This window comes from Thamnophis elegans, chromosome 11 (genome assembly GCF_009769535.1).
Source record: "Thamnophis elegans isolate rThaEle1 chromosome 11, rThaEle1.pri, whole genome shotgun sequence".
NCBI classification, from domain to species: domain Eukaryota; kingdom Metazoa; phylum Chordata; class Lepidosauria; order Squamata; family Colubridae; genus Thamnophis; species Thamnophis elegans.
This window is the reverse complement of record NC_045551.1, coordinates 15,101,172-15,114,922: the sequence shown is the minus strand read 5'-3', so window position 1 is coordinate 15,114,922 and position 13,751 is coordinate 15,101,172. Positions and strand designations below refer to the sequence as shown.

At 42.9% G+C, this 13,751-nt stretch overlaps 1 protein-coding gene across 3 annotated transcripts in view; it reads right to left on the bottom strand.

Moving 5' to 3' along the window:
- The window catches only part of LOC116514874 (carboxyl-terminal PDZ ligand of neuronal nitric oxide synthase protein-like), an 85,757-nt gene that overhangs the window by 24,182 nt on the left and 47,824 nt on the right, over window positions 1–13,751 (bottom strand). For all 3 annotated transcript variants that reach the window (XM_032226673.1, XM_032226671.1, XM_032226672.1), the window contains 3 exons: window positions 8,139–8,280; window positions 1,448–1,605; window positions 323–490 (listed from right to left, as the gene is read on the bottom strand). In XM_032226673.1, the coding sequence (XP_032082564.1) occupies window positions 323–490; window positions 1,448–1,605; window positions 8,139–8,280 (468 nt within the window). The remainder of the gene's footprint in view (window positions 1–322; window positions 491–1,447; window positions 1,606–8,138; window positions 8,281–13,751) is intronic.

Below are 13,751 nucleotides of genomic sequence, written 5' to 3'. Positions count from 1 at the left end.
TGAGTCAACCCTGAGCCAGTGAGATTTGAACAGCCGAACTGCAGAACTGCAGTCAGCTGAAGTAGCCTGCAGTGCTGCATTTAACCACTGCGCCACCTCGGCTATTAGCCAAGCTCAGGTTGGAATAGGATTTCTATGCAGTCCTTTCTTCAATTAGATTAGTGGTTTCAAATTCGCGTTGTCACGGCATCATCACGTGACGCATCGCGACTTTCCCCCCTTCGCTAAACCACGTAAGCGTGGCCAGTGCATGATGCATCCAGCCCGTGGGCCACGAGTTTGACACCCCTGAATTAGAGCTCCCTGCAAAACAGATAATAACCTGAGCCACAGTGAACTGAGTCTGTTGCTGCTGCTGCTGCAGAAGCTGTTGCAGAAACTGCATTTGGTGATGAGCGGAGAGAGGAACCTCTGGCACAGGCAATTGGGTAGAAGGAGAGAGAAGCATCTTAGGAGAAGCCATGAGGATATTGTCTTTGTGAACCAAGTCCTATGAAAAAAAAACAGATGCAGTGATCAATTCAGGATTCAGCTTAGACTTTCCTATACCCACTATACATCTCTTATTTTTCAGAAAGACAATTCTTCCCCACCCAATAGGCAGAACGGAGGAGCTACAGTGGCACAACCAAAACACAGTTACACTCTACTTTAGGAAGGAGACCACAGAGATTCCAGTGCTCACATAGTTCAGCAAGCACAGCTAAGCAGGATAATCTACTCCAGCTCATTCATAGTTTTGGGGAAACCATCCATATTACTTTCTCTTTGCCCAATTAAAAAAAGTAACAGCATCAACCATGACGATGCAGAGAGGCCTTGATCCAAGAGGATCTGATACTATTATTCTGGCTAATATGGAAAGTATCCAGTAATTTTGTCACCTACGTATGTAGCCATTTTAACATCAGGGACTTTAAAATATCATTGTTTCCTGCCAATATCAAATGGAGGAGATGGAAAAAGCAAAGGGGTAGACATCTGGCAGCAAAACAGAAAAAAAGCTGTGCTTCTGAAGTACAAAGTTTTTAAATATTGTGTGGCATCAAGAATAGAGCTCATTTGCTGAGAACACTTGGAATGGGCCGACATGTATTACAATAACATTCCTTTGGGAAAGGCTATGCTGAGTAGGGTTGATTTATTTCCAATGAATGATACATTCCCCACAAATTAAATATGCATAGATAATTCCCATTAATAAAATGATTTTTTTTTTCACAAACAATGCAAGAAAAAGAAAAAAAATCAGTTTTTCAATTCAAGAACATAAGAATTTTATTTTATTTATTTTCCTGATGACTTTCAGTTTAGGATTAGAATAGCGTACGGAAGGTAGTGGACCATGTGTCAGTTAGATTTTTTTTATTCTATAAAAGGCAGAGCTATATTCTTCCTAGAGCTGTTTTCTTTGAATATAAGCCAACACTGACAAGGATACATATACCTTGATGCAAAGAAGACCAGACGTCTCTTTACCAACAGCGTCAAGATCTGTCACCCCCCTGGTAAACTCCAAGTGATCACTCCCCGGTCTGATGTCCACAGCATCAATGTCTGTTTCCTCAGTAGTGTTGACAGGTTCAGGTTCAATCAAACCACAGGCTGTGAGAAATTATCAGTAGCAAAAATTATTGTCAAGGTTGAACCGAGTAGCGAACTGTTCCCAAAACAAATGGACGATTCATAACTGGACAATGTGACCAAACTGAGGTGGGGAGAAGGAGAAGCTATTGTTTAACTATACAAGCATTGCATGGGAAAACCAGAGTTGGCTTTGATTCTTTATTGCCCCAAAGTTTTGCTTTAGGGATTTAGAAGTGTCTATTTTTCTTGGGTTTACTGGTCAGACCATTGACAATAAACCAACTCTCATTCATCAACCCCAGAACAGTCTATTTGGTCACCTCCCAAGAGTGCTGTGAGGAGAGGAAAAGGACGATGTTGTTGTGGCCCGCCAGTGGCCAGTGAAGCTGGCAGCAGATTCGGACAGTGAGGAGGTTGGGGAGGAACATGGGTGAGTCCTGGAGTCTGGGGAAGGCTCTGATGAGGGCTCTGTGTCAGAGGCAGAGAGGGGGCCAGAGCCATATGCCAGTTATCAGCTGTCTTCAGAGTCAGACATTAGTGAGGCAGATGAACAGCTGAAGCCTGTTCCAGTGTGCACATGCACAGAGTTGCCAGACGAAGGGAACAGCTAAAGAACAGGGGTTGACTTGGGAGTTAAGGCCACAGGTGGATGATGAATGGCCCCTCCCAGAGGAAATAAAAGAGGAGCTAAAGGGGAGTGGAGTTTGCAGGAGATAATTAGTTTGCTTAACTGCCTCGTGACTCTGAGACTCCTTGCAGATATCAGCCTGGCAGCTCTCTATGCCAGATAAGGTAAATTCTCCCTTGAAAGACTTTGCTGTGTGTGAATGAGCAGTAAATTAATAAAAGGGTTTTTTGTTGGGACCAGGAGTTTGCTTCATGCTCTTGGGAATCCTAGGTCAGAACAAATGCCTAGCATGGAGTGGAGAGCACAGGTGGCAGCAAAGGATGGAACAAAAGAAGCACCGGTGTGGACTCTGGAGTGCAAGTGGTCATAACTCGATCCAAAGGGTGAATGGAGAAAACGAAACAGCCACCAGCGTGAGAGGAAGGAGTGGCAACTGGGGATGGGACCTTCCTTGAATTGAAGAAACTATGGCGGGGTAAAGTGGCCCCGCTGAGGCAGAATTACCTCTGATCCCACCAGGGGTGGCTGTGACCCGGGGATTGAAGTGGAAAACCAAGAGTGCTGTTGATTGGGAGGAACCAATGGACTGGAGGTACCTGATGGCATGCCACAGCCCTTCAGTGGAACAACTGAGAGAGAGGTTCATTGGGATGGAGGTGCACAGAGCGGCATTAATGTACCAAGGAACACTAGCTCCAGAAGTGGGACCTGGACAAGCCCAAGCCTCCATGTGCCCCTTGCCATCCCAAGTGCCTCAGGGTGCTGCAGAACTACAAGCACAAGTGATTCCACAGGCAGTCGGGGTGCCACCAGATTATGTGCTGATCCGGTACAACTGAGAACCCCCTCCCTTGGGAAGAACATTCGACCAGAAGCCAGAGAAGTTAGCCTACTTCCTAAACCAAGTGGACCAGTACGGGGCCAACTATCCAGATGAAGTTGCATGCTTGAACACCATCACCGTGAGTCTGGAAAGGTAGGTTGCGGACTGGGTAGTATTCCTCCATGATTCCTCCATGATGAAGGAGCTCCGGAGTTGGGGAACATTGATGCCTTCACGGAGGAACTTCGGGTCAGATTCAGGGATCCCTCACATGCTGCTAGGCTGAAGCAGAGATCTGGACCATCTGCCAGGGAGCCAGACCAGTGGCCGAATATAGCTGAGAATTCCGAGGCTTAGCAGGAAAGCTGAGAGGATGGCCAGAGCAATTGCTGGTCTAACAGTTCCAAGATGGACTGAATTGGGAGCTGTACCAAAACTGCCTATCCCGAGGGATCTCCAATGAGCTCCTCAACCCTGAGAGAGAGAGCCCATGGCACCCAGCAGGAGCCTATTTTCTGTGTGGGAAGGAGGGCCATCAGGCTGCTACTTGCCCAGTGTCACAATCAGCAGCAGCCCAGAGTCTCAAGCCAACCAAAGACCAAGAAAGTGCCAAATAAGGCAAAGGAGAAAATGTGGTTGGTGCATCATATTGTGGAGGTTTCTCCCCAATTCAGTGCAGAGGGAACTCTGACTCCTGTCAAGCCCAGTGAGGGGGAGGCTGGCGCAATGGTAATCAGAACCATTGCCCCTTTCACTGCTCAAGTGGACATTGCGGTGTGCCACTCAGGAGCCGGGGGGGTTTCACCGTCCTAATAGACTCAGGCTGCACCTGTTGCTTGGTCAGCTTGCAGATGGTTGAGAAGTTAGGACTAAGAGTAAGGAAGCTGAGACAGGTTATGAAGTTCAAGCGAGCTAATGGCTCAATCACAAGAGCAGGGGGAGGGGGTGCCTGCCACATGCCTGACGGAACCAATGGGCATGAGAGCAGAGAGCTACAAAGAGGCTATCCAATTCATAGTAGCCCCCAAAATGGCAGAGCTAGTAGAAAAGATAAGAGGGACAGGTGGAGCATGGATAAGAGAGGAAGAGAGGGCCAAACTAGTGAATGCCCTGGCAGACTCCAGGTCAGGGAAGCCACACATCCCAAGAGAGTACTTTATGAAGTTCAACACCTGGTGAAAGTGAAGAGGAGTCCAAGATGCTCCTTCCACATCGTCCCACGAACTGTCCAATTGAGGATGAAACTGACTAAGCACAAGATGTATGTGATGACCCCCGTTGAGATGGAAAAACTGAGGAGTTTTAGGGACAAGAACCTGGTGAGAATATTCATTCAGCTAATGAAATCCTGGGTGTCAGCTCCTGTACCTTTCAAGAAGGATGGGTCCATGAAACTGTGCGTGGATTTCTGTGGAATTAATGGGGTGTGCGTCAAGAATATGTGTCCCTTCCCTGTCAAAGGGAAGATACTCACCTTGAGGGAAGCGTATTACCAAGTAAGTATTAAAGAGGGAGATGAGTGACAGCTTTCAATTGCCCACTGGGATGCTATCAGTTCCAAGTGATGCTGTTCGGGCTGCACGGCCCCCCAGCCCTATTCATGCAATTGATAAATGAGCATCTCTATAAAGGTGTTCTAGTGTATCTGAATGGCATCCTCATCTACTCCAAAACAATGTGAAGTTAGTGCATGAGATGCTGAGGAAACTCCTAGATACTGAACTCTATGGCAAACTATCAAAACATGACTTTCATAAAACTGGCCTGGATTATTTGGGTTACCAGGAGTCAAGTGAGGGAGTGGACCCTAGGAAGGTGAAGGGCATATTGGAGTGGGATACCCCTTGAACCAAAAAGAGTTGCAAAGTTTCTTGGGTTTGCCAGCTTTTATAGGCAGTTAATTCCATCATTTGCTTAAATCAGTCTGCCAATCACCAAGCTGCTAAAGATGGGTAGAAGGGGAGTAAAACCCAAGTGCAGTCAACCATCGAACTGGACCATGGATTGCCAAGTGGTTTTTGAGGAGCTCAAGCGACTGTTTGCAGCAGAGTCAGTCCTTAAACATCTGAACCCAGATGAATCGTTTGTCAAAAAAGCCAACACCAGCAATATGGCGGTGGGGGCTGTCCTACTTCAAAAGTGGGGCTGTAGCTGTGTGCCTACACATGCCATAAACTCATCGACACTGAGACGCATTGCGCAGTGTGGGACAAGGAGGCTTATGCAGTCTGTTGGGCATTACTGACCTGGAGGCAATTCCTAGAAGGCAGTAATATCCCATTTGAAATACAACATACCACAAGAATTTAGAGTCCCTAATGACCCCAAGGAAGCTTTCTCTGAAGCAAGTACGATGTGCTCAATATTTTAACTGATTCAATTTTATGCTTAAGTACTTGCCTGGAGAAAAGAACTTTCTGGCAAGCCCATCAGGATGAGATGACAATGAGAGAAAACCTGGCCTGAAAGGGAGACAAACTGTATGTCCCAGTCAGTCAGAGAATCCAGATCTTACCCTGAAGCCAAGATGCAAAATCAGCTGGCCACTTCAGCTTTGTAAAGACCCGCTACCTGGGCCAGGAGACAGTTTTGGTGGTCAGGACATAGAGAGCTACGTGATGAGCTGCCTAGTGCCTGTGTCTATGAAGCTAATGCCAGGAAAGATCCCTGGGCTGCTGAACCTAGTCCACCATGGGAAAAAGTTGCCATGGATTTTATTATGGAATTGCCAGTGAGTGAAATAAGCACGGTAATTTGGACAGTTGCATGGGCCTCTGTCAGCCCAGAAGCTAGCCAAACTGTTCATACAACACATCTACCAGCTACATGGTGTTCCAAAACGAATCTTCTCAGACCAGGGTGCAGTCCATTGCAAATTTCTGATAGGAGTTTTTGAAGTTGATAGGTTTCTCCCAGGGGCTTAGCTCACGGTTGCATCTGAGCACTAACAGGGTGGCAGAACGGACCAATGCAATAGTCTAGCAATATTTACCATGTTTACCTAAAAATAAGACCGGGTTTTATTTTCTTTTGGGCTCCAAAATAAGCACTAGGGTTTATTTTCAGGTGTGTGTGAATTTAAAAGATAAATATGATTAATTACTTGTCTGCATTGCCAGCTAGTGGTAAATAAAAATTGGCTGACCTATTCCAAACAATACCGATAAAATTAGAGAAAAAATACTTTGAAAGATTGAATAAAATAGTGGGGAAATATACATGGCAAGGGAAGAAAGTAAGAATTAATATAAAAATGTTACAAGATGCAAGAGTTTGAGATGGATTTGGATTACCAAATTGGGAATTGTATTATCAAGCAGCAGGATTAGCTTGGATGAAAGAATGGATCATACTGAGAAAAAAAAGATTATTGACATTGGAGGTTCATGATTTGCAACTAGGTTGGCATGCTTTTTTGTGGTATGGTAAAAGCGAGGCACATGACTATTTTCAAAGACACTATGTAAGGAATGGATTGTTAACAATATGGGAAAGAGTGAAAGGGAAACACTATTTAGAAATACCAATGTGGCTTTCAACAATGGAAGCATTTACACATCCAAATATTAGTCATCTGAAAAATATTATTAGATACAAAGACATCTTAACAGAAAGGGGGGATTAAAACAAAAACAAGAATTAGAAAAACAAGGGATTGATATAGGTGGGTTTTCACAACTGCAAATACAATCAAGATATGGAAAAGATAAAAGTGAATATGTTTTTAACTTGGGAAGCTTGGAATTGGATAAGATACTTATGGGAACAGAAGAAAGAATAATTAAGAAACTATATAGCTACCTATTAAGAACTAGACTAGAAGAAAAACTGGTTTATGATACAATATTAACTTGGGCAAAGAATTTTGGCCACATGATTGAGCTAGAAAAGTGGCAACAACTATGGGAAAGGAACTACAAATTAACCATGTCAACAGCTTACAAAGAAAACTTATACAAAATGTTTTATAGATGGCACATGTCACTGGAAAAAGATGTTTAAAGACAAATCAGTGAAATGTTGGAAGTGTCAACAAACAATATGTTCCTATTATCATATGTGGTGGACATGTGCAAGGAAATATTGGACTAAGATAAGAGTATGGTTAAAGAAAATGTTACAACATGAAATAGAATTTAGACCAGAAATATTTTTACTAGGTATTATTCCAGACAAATTCAAGAAAGAGAATACTTATTTGATTATACATGTAACTACAGCAGCAAGAATTGCATTTCCCCAAAATTGGAAATTAAATAAGCTACCAACAGATGAAGAGATAATAAAAAAGATATTAGATTGTGCAGAGATGACTAGGTTGACAATGAAAATAAAGGATAAAGAGAAATTGTAGTACTTCAAGACATGGGGAAGATTTTATGATTGGTTAGAAAAAGGAAACTAGAAAAGAAAGTAGAGAGAAGATATAGAACCCAGACTATGCATTGTTAAATGGAAAAAGGGGGAGGGAGAAGGGGAAAACAGAAAATAAAATATTAAATATATAAGTATATATTCAAGAGTGAGATATAAAGGGAGGGAAAACATAGTTAGGATAGATTAGCGAAGGTAAGGGAATAAGAAATGATACAAAATTTTATTTGGGTTTGCGGAATATCACCCCAAGGAAATACAAACCGAGATCTGAAAGAGACACCTACAACAATAGAAAAGAAAGGGAGAGAGGAGGAGAGAATGAAAGGAAGGCAGGGGAAAGAAGAAAGAGGTAAGGAGAGGAGAATGGAAGGGATAGAATAGAAGGAGAGAGGGACGGAGGGGAAGAGTAGGAGTAGGAGAAAGGGAAGGGAAGAAGGAAGGGGAAGGAGAGGAGGAAGGAAGGAAGTAGAGAAGGGAGGGAGAAAGAAAAGGGAAAATAAGGTGGTGTTACAACAGGAGGAAGGGATGGTAAATAAAGCAACCCAAACTGTATATTATAACCTATTAATGAAATAATAAATGTATAAGAATGACAAATGTAAAGAAGAAAAACTATGTGAATGTATACTTAAAATGGTATGTAAGAGAACAAAAATAAAAACTTTCTAGAGAATTTTCTATTTGTAGAAAGATAGAACCTTTCCCATCATTGTTTTTTTTTACCTGATGCTTCCAAATCCTCGCTGCCCTTTTCACTATGGCTGTCTTCTTGGCCATCAGCATTCTGCTGTGTATGCTGAAGGCTCAATTTATGGCAGACTTCAAACGCTTGCCCCACTGTTCGGACAATGCGCATGGCTTGACTCTGCAAAGTAGAGAGAAAAAGGGCAATAAGAACATTCCATCTGAAGACCAAGGCTAACAGCTATTCCTAAGGAAAAAGATCGATGCCTTCTCTTAATATTCAACTATGTAAAGTACCAGTAAACTAGTTACAGTTTGAAACTGTCAAGTTTGGTAATAACCCATTTTCTTCCTTGTGCTACTAAAGCTTTGGTTTTCTCAGATTTCTGTAGCTAAACATATTGTCTCAATTAGACAATTTGCTTCCAAGGAACCTATTTTCCTATATTCCTCCCTTTCAACTTTGGAGTCTTGCTGTTTAGTGATATGAAAAGAAACATTTTCCAAATTTGCAAATCAGTTCATTGAATACTGTACTGCGTGACTCAGAAGCTGCACTTTGACTTTAAGCTATTCATTCTGAGTTTATTTCATAAATATACATCCTGGTAGGCTTACCTAATACAAATTTATAAACTTCTATTTGAATCAGAAGGCAGATATAGAACACTATACTCAATTTTGAGTAAGCAACAAGCTAGATACATTTTTGAAATATGTAGTTTGTCACTTAGACAAGAGGGCATAACAAGGAATGCATTTTTGGAATGGCCATTCCTGAATTTTATCCCGAGAGCGCAAATTAATAACTGTCATAAAAGTTATGGTATCGTTTAAGTTTAAATGGGGGGGGGGAGTGTTTAAAGTAAAAGGTAATGGTAAAGGTTTCCCTGTCAGTCGTGTCCGACTCTTGGGTATGGTGCTCATCTCAGTTTCTTGGCCAAGAGAACCAGCATTGTCCAAAGACAATTTCCATGGTCATGTGGGCAGCATAGCTATATGCCACAGGCTCAATTTAAGTTGTTATCTTCCCACCAAAGTGGCACCTACCGTGTTTCCCTGAAAATATGACATGTCCTGAAGATAAGGACATGCCAGATTTTCGGGGTGGGCAAAAATAGATGCCCTCCCCTGAAAATAAGCCCATTGGACAACCCGCCCCCCCTCAGGCCAGGCTCTTCAGGAGCCCGGTTGCAAGAGAGCAGTCATCCGGCAATCCCCCTCTCCAGCCGGGCAAAGCACCACTCACCGACCCAGCAGTATCAGAAGGCAGCAAGCTACAGGAGCCAGGAGGAACAGGTGCTCATGCGGCTTGGTGCCTTCAGGATACCGCTGGGTTGGTGAGGCACTCTGCCTGGCCGGAGGGGTGGTGCTGCATATGGGCCCATTGCACCCCCCACTCGTGCGCCTCCAAGTCTTACCACATCCTGGGCCAGCTCTCCCTGCAGGGTCAGGGCCACTGCTGCCAACTGAGGATGGCTTCTTCTGTGGCTTCCAAACCCCGGAAGGCTGCTGCCGAGTCTTCCAGGAGCCAGGGCATACCGGCAGCTGCACCACAACCATAGAGCAGGAAGCTCAGTCCCAGAATGGCCACTGCCAGAAGACTGTCTGCCCCGGCTCCCAGAAGACTTGGTAACAGACTTCCGGGGTTTGGAAGAAGGTGGCTCTGGCCCTGCAGGGAGAGCTGGCCCAGGTTGTGGTGAGGATGGGAGGCTCATGAGCGGGGGCGGAACAGGCGCTCATGCAACCCCCCTCCAGCCAGGCAGAGTGCCACTCACTGACCCAGCGGCATCCCTGCGCAAGCACCTGTCCCCCACAGCATGGCGCCTTCAGGATACCGCTGGATTAGGGAGTGGCGCTCTGCCCAGCTGAAGAAGGGGGTTTCCGGGTGACTGCTCTCTTACGAGCGGGCTCTCAAAGACCCTGGCATGGGGACAGGAGGACACGGGCACAGCCTCAGGGGCGAATGGCTTTGTTGTGCTGTCACACCAGCGCAACACAGCAGCCAGGTGACCATGTTCACTACCTCCCCCTGATAATAAGGCCAAGGCTATATTTCTGGGGAGGTAATACAGTATTAATCTATTTACATTTGCATGCTTTCAAACTGCTACCTGGGCAGGAGCTGGGGCAAGTAATGGAAGCTCACCCTGTTGCATGGAAGCTCAGGTCTTGAACCTGGGCTGTCAGCCCTCCAGCTGTCAAGCTCAGTATCTTTAAGACTAATGCAACTCTCAAGACGATGGGGTGTCAACTTCCATAATTCCCACCAATACTCAATGTGTAAGGATAATCTTCTCTCAGTCTTTCATCCCAGACAACCAAAACACATTGGCTTTGCTTCAAAGCAAGCAATGTGACATGTTCTGGCTCTTTTAAGAAGAGTCGGCCTAACCCCTTCTGGTTCAAGTTAAAAATAATCTTGTCTATTTGAAACAGAGAGCTGAAATGGAATGAAAATAAGGAAGATGTGTTGGGATAAAGAGAAGGGGAAAGCTAAGATTATTCAGGCCCAGATTTAAGCTTGAATTTTCTAGAAAATTAAAAAAAACAATTAAATTTTACAAGTAAAATTGAATCCTTCTGATTCAAAGAAATTCCTAACTTGTGTTGACATATCCTTTTATTTTCACCAATTTCTCTTAGCCATCTAATATGGTTTTCAAGTTTTATTTCTACCTCCTAACTCACTCAATTTTGTATAATCTGAATTTATTTGATCTTAATGTGTTAAACTAATTAACAGAAATAAAGAACAAAATAACAGCATTATTTTTGTTTCCGGTGCTTATTTTATTTATGCAGTTACTGTATATTTGAGACACTCTGGGAACTCTCTGCAGAATGTCCTATATCCATTCTACCATCAACCTTAAACTTATTGTTTTCTCTATAACAGAAACAGATCCCCATCTGTGATTTAAGTAGTATTATGTTTTTCTAGCCTAATCTTAATTATATTTTCATATGGTTATATGTTCTGACCCCCCGGCCTGTGAATAAACCAGAACACAGGCTTGACTGTTTGCCACTATTCAATTACTGAGATAACCAATCCTTTGGCTGAGGGCCCAGGCAACTCACGTTCAATAGAGTAGCTCTGCAGCAACCCAGATAGTCCAACAAACAGACACGACTAGAATACACAGATTTTCTTAACTACTAATTCGAACGGTTGTTTCCTGCAAATGTCCCCTCCCAACGCCTCACCTATAATATCTCTTGGGAGGGGCCAATCAACAACCACCTGTGCTTAATCATCTTCTGTGAGTCTGCCTATGGAGTTGCTGCTTCCATTTCTCAGCCCTTCTCAATCTAGCATCAGGGACAAACTGCCTTTGATCCTTCCCCACTGCTCCATGCCTCAGGCGCCTCCTGGTGGCCAACCAGCCTCTCTGGTCCCTGCTCTGAGTCTGAACCCTGCCCAGGGTCCTCCACATTGTCCAGGGCAGACTCATATGGTTCCTCGCTATCCGAGTCCATCAGCAGCTCAATCGGAACCTGCTGGGCCACAACAGTTATGTAAAATAATTGAATTAATTTTTATATACTCCATCATGCCCTAATCACACATCACACACTATAGTCCTGGGAGGTGGTGTTATAAATGTATTATAATTCTATTTGCTTGTTTTGTTGTTATTTGCTAGTGAGAGCATAGAATATGGGATTCCTATCTATCCCACACCTCAGAGTTAAGGAGGAGGAGAGCAGGTAAAAGCATCCCCTTAGAAGACAGGTAATGGCAACATTAAGAACCAAGCAGTTATATCAAGATAGGAACACAAGTCCAGAATGTAGAATTAGAAGCACTTCTGGGAAAGGAGAATGAAACAACAGGATGAAAGAGCTTTCTGTAGAGGCCAAGTCTATGATTCTACCTGCCAATAAAAGAACTTACTGTATTTTTCGGAGTATAAGACGCACCAGAGTGTAAGATGCATCAAGATTTTGAAGAGGCAAATTTTTAAAAAAAGGTTTTGCACTCTGCAGACCTCCCAAAAACGACCCATTTTTCACTCATTTTTGCCCTTCCCAGCCCCCAGGGGCACTCTGGAAGCCTCCTAAAGGCTATGCATGGCCATTTTTGAAAAAGGGGTGAGGTTTCGGGGGGGGCAAAAAATGCTGTATTCAGTGTATTAAGATTTTCAGCCTCTTTTTTGAGGGAAAAAGGTGCGTCTTATGTTTCAAAAAAATACGGTATATTCTATTTTCTATTTTCCCTGTAAAAAAAGGAATCTTTCTGACTAAGTGGTGATGACAGATGATATTAAGCCATCTGCTAAAAGGGTCATTCCATGTCAAGTGATCTGAGTCTATTAAACAAAATAATAAAAACATTCTCATGAGGGATCTCATCTAGGTAATTTGGTCAAAAATGCTGCAGCTCAAAAAAAGGTAAAGTTTGGCTTTTTATATCTCTGGAAGGAAAGGTATGCGTAATAACTTAGCACTACAAAGTTTTTCAATACAAAATTTTATTCTCCTTCTGCTTTCCAATAGTTCAAAAATTGAGTGTAAAGTTGACGGTTTTTGTAAAAACACAAAAAATAGGATATTTTCAGTCTGCTTTTACAAAAAAGGCCTTCTGGAAACTCTGTTAAATCATTCTCATTAGAAAGAGCATGTTTTAAACCCCCTAAAAAAGCAGGGTTGTTTTTTCATCGCTGACATATAAAGCCCTAAATATAGGGAGAAAGTTGAGGACGTTGTATGGCAACGTGACATGCATTGTATTATTGTTTCGTCTTATTTTATATAGACATCATTACTACTATTATATTGTGTTGGTCCATGGTGATATTGTCACTACCAGTTCAGGCACTTGACCCAGTAACCCCATTTTCTCGTGAGGATTGACTCATGATTGTATTAGTTTTTTTGGTGGCTGCTGCACACTGCTCACTCATATTCAAGAGACCATCTAATTACTGTTCTTGAGTCAAGTGTCACCTAATTCGTACTTGTACGTTTGGTTTTTCCTGCCCACGTATAAAATCTTCCTTTTCTCCACATTAAATTTCATTTTGTTGGAAAGGCCCATTGTTCAAGTTTATCAAGATCTTTTTGGATCCCGAATTCGTCTTCTGGGATGTTGGTGATTCCTGGCAATTTAGTATCATCTGCAAATTTAATGAATTCCCCTTTCATTCCCTCATCTAAGTCATTTATGAAGATAGTGAAGTGTACTGGCTTATGGTATCCCACTGCTTACTTCTCTCCATGTGGATGTAGTGTCGTTAAGGACTACCCATTGAGTATGGTTTGTTAGCCAAATCCATCTGGTGGTGATGTTGCCTATTCCATGTTTTTCTAGCTTACCAAGAAGTAGATTGTGGTCTACTTTGTCAAATGCCTTACTGTATACTAAGTAAACTATTTCTACAGCTTTTCACTGGTCTACTGATTTAGTCACTTTATCAAAGAATGAAATAAGATTTGTTTGGCATGATCTGTTTTTAACAAACCCATGGTGGCTACTAGTTATAACTTTATTTTCTTCCAGTTGTTCGCAGATCTGTTTTTTATATTGATGTTAGACTGATTGGGCTGTGGTTTCCTGGGTCTGTTTTTTCCCTTTCTTGAAGATGGGAACCACATCATTCCTTTTCCAATCCTCAAATACTTCCCCGATACTCCAGGATTTTTGAA